Raw genomic sequence first — 14,126 nt, 5'->3', positions numbered from 1 at the left:
TTCAAATGAGCGGAAATTTAATTTTGATATCTTTAACTGAAAAAATTTGGAAAATCGGTCCATAAACACCAAAGATATGGGGGAAAATGTAAAAAAATATAAAAATAGCCAAAAACCTGCAAAAAGGCAGTCTGACCGTCATTGTTGTTTTCTTCAAACGAAGGGAAATTTAATTTTGATATCTTTAACTGAAAAAAGTTTGAAAATCGGACCATAAACACCAAAGATATGGGGGAAAATATAAAAATTATAAAAATAGCCAAAAACCTGCAAAAAGGCAGTCTGACCGTCATTGTTGTTTTCTTCAAACGACGGAAAATTTAATTTTGATATATCTAACTGAAAAAATTTTGAAAATCGGACCATAAACACCAAAGATATGAGGAAAAATGTGGAAAATAAAAAAATAGCCTAAAACCTGCTAAAAAGCCGTCCGACCGCCATTGATGTTTTATATTTAATTGTGCTCCTTAATGATGGGAATGTTGTCAAAAAATTTCAGCTTTCTATCTTTTATAGGAGCTGAGTAAATCCCATTTCCCCCATAGCGTTACGGACTGACGGACGGACAAAGTGAATTATAGAGTAGCTTCGCTACTAAAAACATAACATTTTGTAACAAAAAGTTTTAACGAGCAGAAGAGTTGGTAAAATATAACCTTTATTAGTTGCCAAATCCCTTCTAACCCTGTAAAAATTTGCTGGTCATATTTGCAATTTTACAGAGGGATACAGGAATGGGGCATTGTATGTTAAAATATTCTTTCCAATTCTGCTTATAAAAAGTAGTTTAGACGGCGGTTTCCCTCAAAGTAACTTGTTGATCACTGATCCCTTCTCCCATTTTAAAAATAAGGAGGGGTGGTACTTTTTGATATCCTAGTGTTTTATCTAATGTTAGATTAAGTTAGGTTTATATTGGGCACAGAGTAGCCCCTTAGGGTTAATGCACCCGCAGGGAGTTGTAATAAAAAATACACTACAGGTGTTTTGTGCTGGTTAGGGAATTTATCACATATATAATGTGGTAAAAAAGGGTTGTAGATCGAATTATCTGTCATCATTGTTTTCGCCCTCCCTGAACATCTAAATAGAAATAGGAAATTTATGTTTATATAACTTTTTAAAAGGTTTTATACACGTATATCTCAAATGAAAAGGCGTTAAAATCTTACAGGGATCTTAAGGGGTAAGACAATGGCCGATAAATTGATATACATCCCCAATGATTATAAAAAATACCCTTTCTGTAGATTATAATTATTGGTTTCACAGTTTGGACACTTCAATTTTGTAACTAATTAATGTAATTACCCAAAGTTATTGAGTCATAGAAAATAAGACAACCTAGGTGCAAGTGTAATTTACAGTCCAATGTCCCCTCCCTCCCTGGATATTTAGTGTTAAATTTAATTTTGACACACAGAGTTTGCTCTATATAGATTAAGTTCCTAAGATTATGTGATGTTATGTTTTTTTTTTTGTTGGAAAGTTTAATTTTGACCAATTTGGCAGCGCCCCTGACATCTAGATAGAGGAGGTAAAATAGCCTTAAACTTACTGGGCCCTATTGGAAGCCTCCCTAAAAAGGACATTAGAGTAAAATACTAGATGTCCTTGTTCCCACTTTCAATTGGGTCATTAAAAATCAACCAATGGTGTAGTGTGTATTAACACAGCCAAGTAGCAGGAAATAATGTGGTAGCAAATGAATAAGGTCATTGAAAAAGGAAGGGGGGTAGTTATCTGTATATACATCTATACTATAGATCTATTAAATGGACAACTAAATCAGATATCTGTGGAAAAAAAACTTAAAACTTTACAAATTGCGAAATTTTATGAGAAATCTTAATTATAATAAGATTTAAAAAAAACTATAGTTACAATTAGAGAATTAAGCCGGACATACATACAGTTATGACATACTTTGTGAGTAGCTGTGTTACTAATCTATAATACAAAGTAGAATGATGTCTGTCCGTCCGTCCGTCTGTCTGTCCCTTAAGATCTCGGTAACCACTGAACTGATCGGATTCTACTCTTCAGGAAATATACCTACTTGTCCTGTGGTGGTTTTAGGCTATTTTCTTGGGGGGTGGGATACACCCAACCAACCCAAAAATAAAAAAAATCCCCATTATTTTTTTTGATGATGCAGATGATACCAACTATTTGGTGCTGCACCACATGTACTACATTTTTTTTTTCAAATTACCTCTTGGGGCAAAAAGGCTATGGGTGAAGCCAGGGGCGTCCAAGCTTTTTTTTTGGGGGGGGGTAAAAAATTTTAGGGGGGGGGGTAATTCGTGTTTGGGGGGGGTAAAATGGCGCGCGAAGCGCGCCGAAATTTTTTTTACCCCCCCCAAAATTTTTACCCCGGGGGTAAAATTTGATTGGGGGGGGTATTTACCCCCCCTAAAGTCTGTTGGGGGGGGTAAATACTCCCCCCAAATCTGTTGGGGGGGGTAATTACCCCCCCCAAACTAATTTACCCCGGGGGTAAAATTTTTGGGGGGTGATAATTACCCCCCCCAAACTAATTTACCCCGGGGGTAAAATTTTTGGGGGGGGTAATTTAATTATGTAAAAAAAGCACCTACCTAATCTATTAAGTTAATAAGTACTATCTTATAACATAAAGTAGTAAGTAAGGTTTATTTGACTATAGCTTCAGATTTCATTACTTTTAATACTGAGTTCTCCTTTTTAGGAAAGCTTCACATAGATCCCATGATGGTTCCACACTATTATAGGTCAATCCTTTGAGTGGTTTAAGGCTATTTTTCTCCTCCCTTTTTACCCTTTAGAAAACACGAGTTCTTAGATGCTAAGGGCGCCACTACTATTCAAATATATAGTAGTATCTCATTCTTTAGAACATAACAAGGATGACAACATCCATAAAAGCGAAGCACTGAAACGGTAGGACAAACGGACATTAACACTTGTATAGTATCTGAACTGAAAAATCGGAACATAAATGTATAAATGTCGAATCAAAATTGTAGGTAAATTTGTTGAAAAACTGCTTAAAACCAGGATAATGTTTTTGGACATACTTACATTTTTGGACTTGATTATAGAGTTGCTTCGCTTATAATATTGTTCTTTGTTGTCCCAGGAATTAATATACTAAAAATCAGATTAAACGGATAATTAAAACACTTGAAAATTTGTTGTTAAAAAAGTAGAAAAATCAACATTTTTAAAATGGACGTACGGACATTCTGGTAATGATTATAGAGTTGCTACGTTTTCTAAATCGTACCCAACTACTATAGGAATCATCATGCAAAGTTTGAAATCGATAGGACAATTCTAACATGCCTAAATTAACGAATAAAAGCTATCTATCTCGGACGGACGGACGTACGGACGGACGGACGGACGGACCGACCCTAATTATAGAAAAGCTTCGCTTTTAAAAATACAATAATTAACTCACTAACCAATGAACCAATATGATTTTACTTTAAAGTGAAGCGTCTTATAGGTCCTGGTAAGTTTTATAACTAGTTTTGAGACACCCTGACATCCTCCCAAAAGAAATCGCCTATAGAAATTATTTTTCATTATTTAATGAAATATTTAATTTAGTTAGGTATCTATTTTATGGAATCTTCAGTGCTTTACAATTACATCATAGATCCCCGGGATGGTTTTAGCCCTTATAAAGGCCCAAGCAAATAAAACATGATCAAACTATTAAATTTTTTGTTATCATGGTTAAGAACTGTTTTAACTGGTTGGACAGTAAATTTTTTTTTTTAAGAACATTCAATTTGGGGGGGGTAAATACCCCCCCCCAAATTTTTTTTTTAAAGAACATTTATTTTGGGGGGGTAATTACCCCCCCAAAATGGTTTGGGGGGGGGTAAATACCCCCCCCTAAATCGTTGGGGGTGCCTACGGCACCCCCAAGGAGGGGGTAATTTTTTTTTTGGGGGGGGGTATTGTTCACAAAATTTTGGGGGTGCCTACGGCACCCCCAAAATCGTTTGGGGGTGCCAAATGGCCCATTACCCCCCCCCTTGGACGCCTATGGGTGAAGCCGCTAGTAAAGCTATCAAGTAAAAAGTTTTTATTTGCTATAGTTAATAAAAGTAGTTGAGGGAATTTTAATACAAGGTTAACTAACCTCATACTTTTCTTGTCCTGTTGGCCAGAGGCAGAGAGGACAATGGGTTGTTTAATACTCTAGTCCCCAAGGTTCGACATAGTAACGTTTTCTTATTCATTGGCTTAAAAACTTTTGGGACTTTTAGTGGATTTTGATTGGTGTTAATTGTAATCTACGGGGTAAATTTGTGTATCATATTCATCATTTGGGATGTACATCAATTTGTCGGCCATTGTCTTATCTCTTTAGATCCCTGTTAAATAGCGCTTTCACTTAAAGTATCCTGTTGAGCAACGATACACCCTTCCACATTTAAAAATAAATTGAATATAAGCTGGGGGGGGGGGGGGGAAGATTAGTTTGATTCTTTATTACTTTAGATCAGGTTAGTTTAAGTTATATTGGGTTCTGGTTAGCACCGAAGAGGCAACGGAGTTCAAGGCCCCGCAGGGGTTAGGCATAGAAAATAAACTTCCAATCCCCTTACTTTAATTTATTTAAAAAACAAGGAGGGGGGGGGATATTAGAGCTTACCATGCACATTGTATGAAAGCACCTATCAAATAGTTTATAAGCATATTCTATTATTTGTTGGTTCAAAATAAAGTCTAGCTTGATTTGTGATTGGTTGGTACAAAGTAAACTTCTATAATGTAGTAGTAATAAGTACATATGTAGATACTAATTAATATCTATTTTTAGAAAAATCTGAATAATGCTAAAAATTGCATTAAATTTTACGTCTATAATTTTTTAGGAAGGGAGGGGACATTGGGCTGTTTATTACATTAGTCTCAAAAACTTATAATAATGTTTCCTTATTCTTTGGCTTAACAATATTAGGGACTTTTTTGAATTTTGATTGGTTGGTTCATTTAGTTGAGTTTCCAAACATTGCAACTACTAATTGTAATCTACAGATGGGGTAATTTTGTGTATAATCATTGGAAATGTACATCAATTTATCGGCCATTGTCTTATCCCTTTAGATCCCGGATAATTTCCTTCGTTGTTATCTTTACCTTGGAAAAGTTTTAAGCAAGAAGTATTTAGACTTTCAAATTATTTGCAGAAACAGAAACTATGGTAATTTCCCTTTTAAAAGCGAAGTTTCTCTATAATTAGGGTCGGTCGGTCCGTCCGTCCATTACTGATTCCTATTACAGCAATACACAATGTTATAAGCGAAGCATCTCTATAATTAAGTCGGGAAAATGTAAGTATGTCCTTAAACATTATCATGTATTTAAGCAGTTTTGCAACAAATTTAATTACAATATCAATATTCTGATTACTCAGTTCTGACGCTATACAAGTGTTAATGTTTGTTTTTCCTTTCCTTCCCTTTCAGAGCTTCGCTTATATGGATGTTGTCATCCTTGTTCTAAAAACTCTTAATAAACCAATAGGATAACATTGGAGGTATATTCCATACATGTCATTAGTTGAAATTGTGTACAGATTTTAGTAGGAAAGGGCATAAATTTATACTTCGCTCGTATGATGAGTCAGCTATAAATAAAATAACAATTTTCTTGAGTAAATTATATCATGTAAAAATTTCCTTAAAACTTATAATAAGTTAGTTATGAATAGTTAAATAGTTCCTTAACAAAAAACTGGATAGGAATACCCCATTTAAAAGCTTTCATTTTATTCTTAAATTTTAACCCCCTTATCCCCTCCCCCCACCATTTTGCTTTTTCAAAAGAAATTAAAAGAGGCGGGGTTTAAAAGGGGATTTTATAGATTAAAGGGTTATTAGATGACCAAACATGACCAATAATTTAAATGTACAACTTGTTTTCATAATGTACATTACATATCAATAAATATCACTTTAATAAGAAAATTAGTGACTTAATTACAAAAAAAATAATCCGCGAAGGAACATAATGTACAGGCTATTATTTTCCAACTATTGGACATCAAAATGGTAAAACTTCTGTACACAACTGCTCAGTTGTAGATAATCTTTTGACGCATTAGTATTACATTACGTGATATTTCATAGATTTGACATAATTTTAAATTAAAATGTGATTATTATGTGAAAATATAATTTTAGTTGTAAATTGTAGCTGTAATTATTTATTTGAACGTGAAGCATTTAAAATTCATTTAGGCATGTTATAATTTAAAGGGGTAGTTACACGAAGTGCATTTAAAATTTAAAAAAAGTGAATTGTTTTTTTGTTCAATGGTTTACACTACATTTAAAGGCATATATTTGAAAGAATTTCAATTTTCTATCGTGTAGTTTTAAAAGTATCAAGACTTGAAAATCATATTTTTGCGATATATGCAATTTATCTAGCTGGCTTATTTTCACAAAAACCGCAGGACTACTAATTTAGTGATGTCTAATTGTTTATTACTTATTTTATACAAAATTATATACTTGGTATACTTGCAACTTATGCTTCAAGTTATTTTTCTGAAATGCAACTATCCCTTTAACATGATGATTCTTCTGTTTCAATTAAGTATTAGTAGAATTAGATTTTTATTCCTTATACAGGTATATTAAAACAAGGATGACAACATCCATAAAAGCGAAGCACTGAAACGGTAGGACAAACGGACATTAACATTTGTATAGTGTCTGAACTGAATAATCAGAATATAAAAGTACCAGAGTCGACGCAAAATTGTAAGTAAATTTGTTGAAAAGCTGCTTGATACATGATAATGTTTATGGACATACTTACATTTTTAGGACTTGATTATAGAGTTGCTTTGCTTATAATATTGTTCTTTGTTGTCCCAGGAATCAGTATACCAAAAATCAGAACAATCGGATAATTAGATCACATAAAAATTTGTTGTTAAAAAAGTAGAAAAATCAACATGTTTAAAATGGACGTACGGACATTCTGGTAATGATTTTTGAGTTGCTACGCTTTCTAAATCGTACCTAACTACTACAGGAATCATCATTCAAAGTTTGAAATTGATAGGACAATTCTAACATGCCTAAATTAACGAATAAAGGCTATCTATCTCGGACGGACGGTTGGACGGACCGACCCTAGTTATAGAAAAGCTTCGCTTTTAATAATATACAAATAAAATAAACGAATCCATAATTTTTTTATGTCTTTTAAAGCATAAATAGGTTTATACTGGAGATGCTCTCATTGGTACAGATGATTTCAGCAATATATCTTAAGTTTCAGTCGAGAAAATCACATTTTCCTTAAAGCGCTGTAGATGGAGCAACAAAATGAACTATAGATTGACTTCGTTATTTATTTTTTATATAATTTTTCAGATAAAATTTGAAAAAAATCAAGAACAACAAAATGACAAGTAGCGGATGCCGTCAAAACTTCTCAGCTGAGGCCGAAGCGTTGATCAATAAACAGATTAATTTGGAGTTCCATGCCAGCTATGTGTACCTGTCCATGGCTTCTTGGTTTTCTAGGGATTAATACTTTTTTACAACTTGTTGTTTCGCTTCTAGTATCTAGGGGCGTTGTATTCTGAGGAAAGGGAGGAGGTAGATGGTTATCTTGAAACTATCCCATTAAAATAGACTAAAACCACCCAATCTTAAAGGAGAAAAAATATTACAACTATTTTTTCTAAAGGCAATTTTTTTTGGGAGAATGGTGTTAGCCCTGCATGGTTTTAAGCTATTTTCTTGAGCTCCCACCCTTCTCTAGAAGGTAGGACCGAAGCAACTTGTTTTTAAAAAGTATTAATGTTACAGAGAGGAACAGGCCCTGCATGGCTTCTCTAAATGGTTCCAAACTGCCAGCAACGATGAAATGGAGCATGGCAAACGGCTGATGGAGTATCAGAATAAACGCGGCGGACAGGCAAGAAGTAGGGCTCGGCAGCCGCGCGTAAGCCGCGTTTAAATGAAATCTTCATAACATAACTTTAAAATTCAGCTGTATGTCTAAACCTGTTCCTAAACTTCTAATCCATCTTTTCAATTTTTTTATTTTGCTCACAAGCAAGTTTAAATTTGAGAATTATGCGCGGCTAAGGCGCGGATGCCAAGCCCTGACAAGAAGTACATAATTATGTTGTAGAGTAGATTTGCAGCAAAACCTTTTTCTTCACAGGGTTCGTAAGGGATAAGACAATGGACAATTAATGAATATACCTTCCAAATTGAATGATGATACCCTTTCTGTAGATTAAAATTATTGGTTAAAACGTTTGGACACACCTAGTTTCAAACACTCTAATAACGTTACATTAGGTAGGTACATTTACTTGTAATCCAAACTTTTGGTGCCATTGGAATTTATAGTCCAATATCCCCTCCTCCTCTGCCTGATTTCTTTGCCACTGAAACTTCCACTGAGTTTCAATTTGTGAAGAACTCCTTTTTTAGATGAAGTCCCCCCCCCCCCCCAAAAAAAAGGCTAGGTATAGGAAAATTCTAACACCCATAATTTTATTAATTTTATATTTTTTATCAGGTAGTATTTCAAAATATCAGCAAACCGTCCCGCATGGAGTGGGGTAGCCCCCTCGAGGCTGCAGAGGCGGCGCTGGAGCTGGAGAAATCACTGAATCAGTCCCTGCTTAGCCTACACAAGGAATCATTTAGTTAACTTGGAACTAATTTTGAAAAGAACGTGTCTTAACTTTTGTGATTTTACTTTAACCCATTCGTGACGAGCTACCAAAGTTCAAAGTTTTGAATCACCGGGGTTCAACAAAATAAATTTTTTCAATAATTACTCAACAGAATTTAAAAAGTAAGGTGTCAAATTAAAGGTTTTACTATTTTTGTTCATAATGGCAATTTTCTTCTTTTTTTTACGTTTTAGTACATTAAAACCAACTTATTTAAAAAAGGAAAATTACTTAAAAAATAAGAGGTCTGAAAAAACCGATTGCATATCTAAATTCTATGGATTATTTTACATTTAAAACTTACTAAAAGCACCGACTAGCCATTAAAAAAATCACAAAAGTTGGTTGAAAGCTCAGAGTGGTTGCAAGGATTCCCAAGGAGGGGGGGGGGGTGGTGGTTAAAAGGTGTTTCCCCCCCCCCCCCCCCTCCACCAAAATAAATTGAAAACCTTAGACTCCTTGAGTGAGAGGGGGAAAAACCTTCTTAAACCTTTCACCTGCCCCCTGTCCCCCTTAAAATTATATCCCTCTAATTTATAATATAAAGTTTCAATATTGCCAGTGGGTATTCTGTGAAATTTATAGTCGGCTTTGGGGATTTTCTCAACGTAAGTTTATAATTGCTTTCAAGACAATTTTTAATTTCACATAAATTAGTTGTAAATGATTCCGCTAGGTGGCAGACGAGCATCACGACGCTGATTTGTGCAACTTTCTAGAGAACAACTATCTCAATGAACAGGAATAAATACTTAGATATGCTGTCCATCAGCCCTAGACAAAGATAAAATTGAAAATTGACCTATATAGTGCTCCCCTGAAATGAAAAACTATGTAATTATACATTATATATCCTTAAGTAACAGGATGTATGTCTGTCTGTAGCTAAGCAACTCGCTAACTGCTGGGCTGATATGGTCCTCCTTTACCTATGTTTTGGATGGAGGGTACCTATACCCAAACAGGAGAAATAGCCCTCAGACAAAAAAGTTAACTCCCCTGACAGATATTTTAAAATAATTTTAAACCATAAATTTAATGTGGATGGTAGATTTTCTCCACTCCCCCCACCTCACTCAATTGTGCGTAAATGCTGGGGCGCAGTCCCTAGTAATAATCTATGGAGTCAAAATAATACTCCCAAGTTCAACAGGGGTGATGACATATCTTAAGTATGGATATAGAATATACGTGGATATTATGATAGAGGAAAAAATTGTCGTCAATTTAGGTTGCTAACACGAAACTCACTTATTGCTCAGTTCGTCCATCCAGTAGGAGGGAGGGGATGGGATAAAGGGGTGGTTGGGAGGTATCGTTATTTTAGCCCGCTGCGAATTTCACTTTTTTAGAGAACATGAAAATATGGTGTAACATCCAAGTAATAATATATCCATTTATCTAAGTATTTATAATAAATTAGGTTGATGCGCTGAAGGAGTTTAGTGACCTCATAACGAAATTGAAGCGAGCTGGCGACGGGCTAGGAGTTCATATCATCGACAAAGAATATATGTAGGGAGGGAGAAGACAATGGCGTTAAAGTTATAGAACTATTTTGTTTCTATGACAAGAGAAGAATAAAATAACCCTTTCACAAAATTGTCACTTAAAAATTAATTATATTTCTGTTTAAATATCTAAAAACGTATTTTGATCAATTTTAATTTTTTTTTGTAATAAAAGTTGTTAAAACAAGAATATGTTTTTTTCTAGTTGGCGATTCACAATTTACGAAATTACTGTACCAGATTATAAGGTATTAACATACCAATTCTTTGATTGCACGACCTTTGTAAGGTTATGATTTGTGCCTGTTCTAGGCCAAGGCATACCCCCTACTTCTACTATTAATGTCGTGCATCTGACATAGGAGCAGTTGATATTTAACATATTTAATTACGGTGCGGTTTGGACAGAGATTCAAACCTATAATTTTGTGATAAATTCACTAAGTGAAAAAGTCTTTGATACTTCCCAGCTATTTATTGAAATATATTTCGGTGGACATTGCACCCTCATCAGTCTAAATGACATAAATCATATTAATTTAATTTACATATTAAAAGATAGGTAAAAATAAAGAAATTTGTAGAACTATAAAGGCAGAAAATGTTGCTAAAAAAAGAAGAAAATAATATGATCAACCTTGAGTTTAGTTGGATGTTAAAAGTAAACTGGAAGGGATTTTTTTTAGCAAGAGACAATATCAGCAGGGGGGAGGGGTGTTTAAAATACATTGATATACTTAAATTTTAATATTTAACATTTTTATATGAAAAAAACTATTTTGTTTTTTCATTAAATTATCATTCAAAATTACGCAACGTTTGACGGTTTTTTACAAGGGTCTAAACTGAGAATTACAAACAACTAAACTTGAAACGATAAGACCATTCTAACATGCGTGAAATAGTATCCGATACAGAAAGACAGAAAGAGATTACCCAAAAAGTAAAACAAGTTGCATTTTGAAAAAAATGAAATTCTATAGAAATGAAATCTGTATACAAACAAACATATAGTAAGTAGAACTTTTCTAAAGCTTTACTATAGAATATATAGCATGAATATAGGGACAGGGCAGTGGTAGATAAATTCCGTTTTCCCGCAGACTGCGGCGGCTGGCAGCAGCCAAGTACAGCTGCGGCCGATGAAATTTATGTTTTGATATTTCTAATATAAAATTTACATGAAGAATAAACATTATCTCCAATAAATTTTCTTAGAGCTTCAAAAATAAGAAAATTACAGCATTTTGAAATTTTTAAGTTAAAAGGACCTAAAAACAAAGGTTGTTAAATGAAAAGGTGAAGGAAGCAAAAATTGACTTTGACTCACATAAGGTCGAAAATTCATTATCAAACAGAGGACTTGCACAAAATTTTTAGCCCTGTAGCTCTAATAGGAACTGAGATAATAGTGGCAAGGGTGCTGCAAGGGGCCCGACTATTAAGGGTTAATATTTATTATGTACCAACAAGTTTTAGGATGAACTGACAAATGTCCAATACTATAGTATCTTCGCTATTAATGACTGTTAAGTTAATTGTAGGGAGAGAGGGGACATTGGGCTGTTTATTATACTAGTCCCCAAAGTATTATAAAAGCATTTCCTTATTGGTTGGCTAAAAAACTTTGGGGACTGTTTATTAGATTTTAATTGGTTGGTTTATTAAGTTCAAAAGTTTTAACCACTAAATATAACCTGCAGAAGGGATAATTCTATCTACCAGCATTGGGGATGTACATTAAATTATCTGCCATTGTCTTATCCCTTTATATCCCTGATGACATAAAACATTTTGTCATATACTTTAACTCCACTTTCCTATCTTTAAAACCCTGATTTAGAGTATAGACATAATCTTTTCCTTTTCAACTATTTTCAACATTTTATTCAGAGTTTAGATTTTCAGTTTTGTTTATTGTGGGGAAACAGGAATTGAACATTGAACAAAGTAATAAGATATCTGTTTTGCTGTCTACAAGAAATTTGTCTGGTTTTTAAAATACAATGTATTAATTTTCTTTGGCACTCGATTGTTTTACCTTTCTATGTATTGTATTTTAAGATCAGGTTTTAAATTTCTGCTGAGGTTAAATTAGTCTTGATAGTCGTGTTTTATAAACATAACCTGTTTAATTTTTGTGGCACCTTTGTATTTAACTAAATATATGTATGATATATTTATTTATCAAAATTGTAGTGTTTAGAAAAGAAATGGCCTGTTTTTAAAAGCATAACATGTCCAATTTATATGGCACCTATGTATGCTTTTTATATCTTCTACATGGCAAAAAATTGCAGCTTAGCCAGGTTTTTAAAACACATATTGTTCTATCTATGGCATTGTCAGGTTTGTTTAACACAACGAGTCCAATTTCCGTGGCACCTTTGTATCTCTCTATGTATGGTATTGTTGTTTACCCAAATAATAAGAAATCTTTAGTGTAGTCAGGTTTTTTAAACACATAGTGTGCTATTTTCGTGGCGCCTTTATATCCTTTTTATCTATGTATGATATTATTGTTTACCTAGATAGTAAGTAGAGTAGTAGAGTCAGGTTTTTAAAACACAAGGAGTCCAATTTCCGTGGGACCTTTGTATCCATCTAAGTATGATATTGTTGTTTACCCAAATAATAAGAAAACTTTAGTGTAGTCAGGTTTTTTAAACACATAGTGTGCTATTTTTGTGGCGCCTTTATATCCTTCTATCTATGTATGATATTATTGTTCACCCAGATGGTTAGAAAAGTGTAGTAGAGTCAGGTTTTTAAACCACATAGTGTCCAATTTCTAAGGTACAATTATGTATGTTTTAGATGCCTTGCCACAAATTGTAGTAAGGTCAGGTTTTTAAAACACAACTAGTCCTATTTCCCTGGCACCATCTGACTATGTGTGGTATTGTTGTTTACCCAGATGGAAACACAAAGAAAATATACAACTTCAAATTTTAGGATTTTAAAAACTTACATTTTACACATGCATGCATGCTTGTAAAAAGCGCAGCTACTCTATAATTGTTGTATGTTTGTCCGTCTAAGCCTTGACACTACCGAAGGGAGGATACTTGGTTATCTAAAGATATATGACAATGGCCGATAAATTGATGTGCATCCCCATGGATGATGCATACAATTTACCCTTCTATAGATTTAAAGTCCCCAAAGTTGTTGAGCCAACGAATAAGAAAACGTTGTTATGCATTTTTTTGGGACTAGTGAATAAACAACCCAATGTCCCCTCCTTCCCTAGCCACATGGGTTGCCATTCGTTAGCTTAAAGATTTAGGGTAATATTGTATTTTTAGTGGTTTGTAAAAAGTAACGGTGTTTACGAAGTTCTTATAGTTATGAAAAAATGACGTCATACAATACAAATGACCAATGATAGGCCAATACAATGAAAATGAATAAGAAAATAAAAAGGAATGAATTTTAATTGACCAATGGTAGACCAGTATAGGCACTATATAGTGTTCACATATTCACACCTATAACTTTAATTCAAATAAGGGGAAATTTTAAGAAGGCAGCAAAAATATTTTGCAACACAACAAAAATATTTTGCATGGCTTATCTAGAATTTACTATACATGCGTGTTTTAATATTTTAAGGAAACAAGGCATAAAAGCAGAAAATAAATATGTGGAAGGAAAGAAAAGGCCTACTTCAGTTGAGCAAATTGTTAAAGATAGCATAATTTAAACGTTAGATAAATTTTCTTTTCTATAATAAAAAAAATCTAAATATAATGAATATGGGGGAGTTGGGGTATTGCACATTTAACCCCTATCTCCATATGCCCAAATCAAATACACGCCTATTATTATGGCTCTTTTTAATCATAGCAATAAAACAGAACTTTTTCAAATGATTAATTTTTTTCTAGGAC

General features: G+C 33.7%; 1 protein-coding gene across 1 annotated transcript; it reads left to right on the top strand.

Annotated features, from left to right (window-relative positions):
• Window positions 1–7,401: 7,401 nt before the first annotated feature.
• LOC145305921 (soma ferritin-like) lies at window positions 7,402–10,423 on the top strand. Its single transcript, XM_080147797.1, has 5 exons — window positions 7,402–7,550; window positions 7,839–7,947; window positions 8,563–8,683; window positions 9,400–9,465; window positions 10,147–10,423. The coding sequence occupies exons 1-5, from the start codon at window positions 7,429–7,431 to the stop codon at window positions 10,239–10,241; spliced, it is 513 nt and encodes a 170-aa protein (XP_080003923.1). The 5' UTR covers window positions 7,402–7,428; the 3' UTR covers window positions 10,242–10,423.
• Window positions 10,424–14,126: the final 3,703 nt, after the last annotated feature.

Source organism: Acartia tonsa, chromosome 14, assembly GCF_053477335.1.
Source record: "Acartia tonsa isolate MP-2025a chromosome 14, ASM5347733v1, whole genome shotgun sequence".
Taxonomy (NCBI): Eukaryota; Metazoa; Arthropoda; class Copepoda; order Calanoida; family Acartiidae; genus Acartia; species Acartia tonsa.
This window is presented reverse-complemented; position numbering and strand designations above follow the sequence as displayed.

What these genes read in the sequence shown, in the direction of transcription:
- LOC145305921 (XM_080147797.1), top strand. Translation starts at nt 7,429, where the DNA reads ATGACAAGTAGCGGATGCCGTCAAAACTTCTCAGCTGAGGCCGAAGCG. An exon ending in ATGGCTTCTTGGTTTTCTAG is followed by an intron (nt 7,551 to 7,838) that starts GGATTAATACTT and finishes TTAATGTTACAG; the next exon opens with AGAGGAACAGGCCCTGCATG. An exon ending in CAACTATCTCAATGAACAGG is followed by an intron (nt 9,466 to 10,146) that starts AATAAATACTTA and finishes TAATAAATTAGG; the next exon opens with TTGATGCGCTGAAGGAGTTT.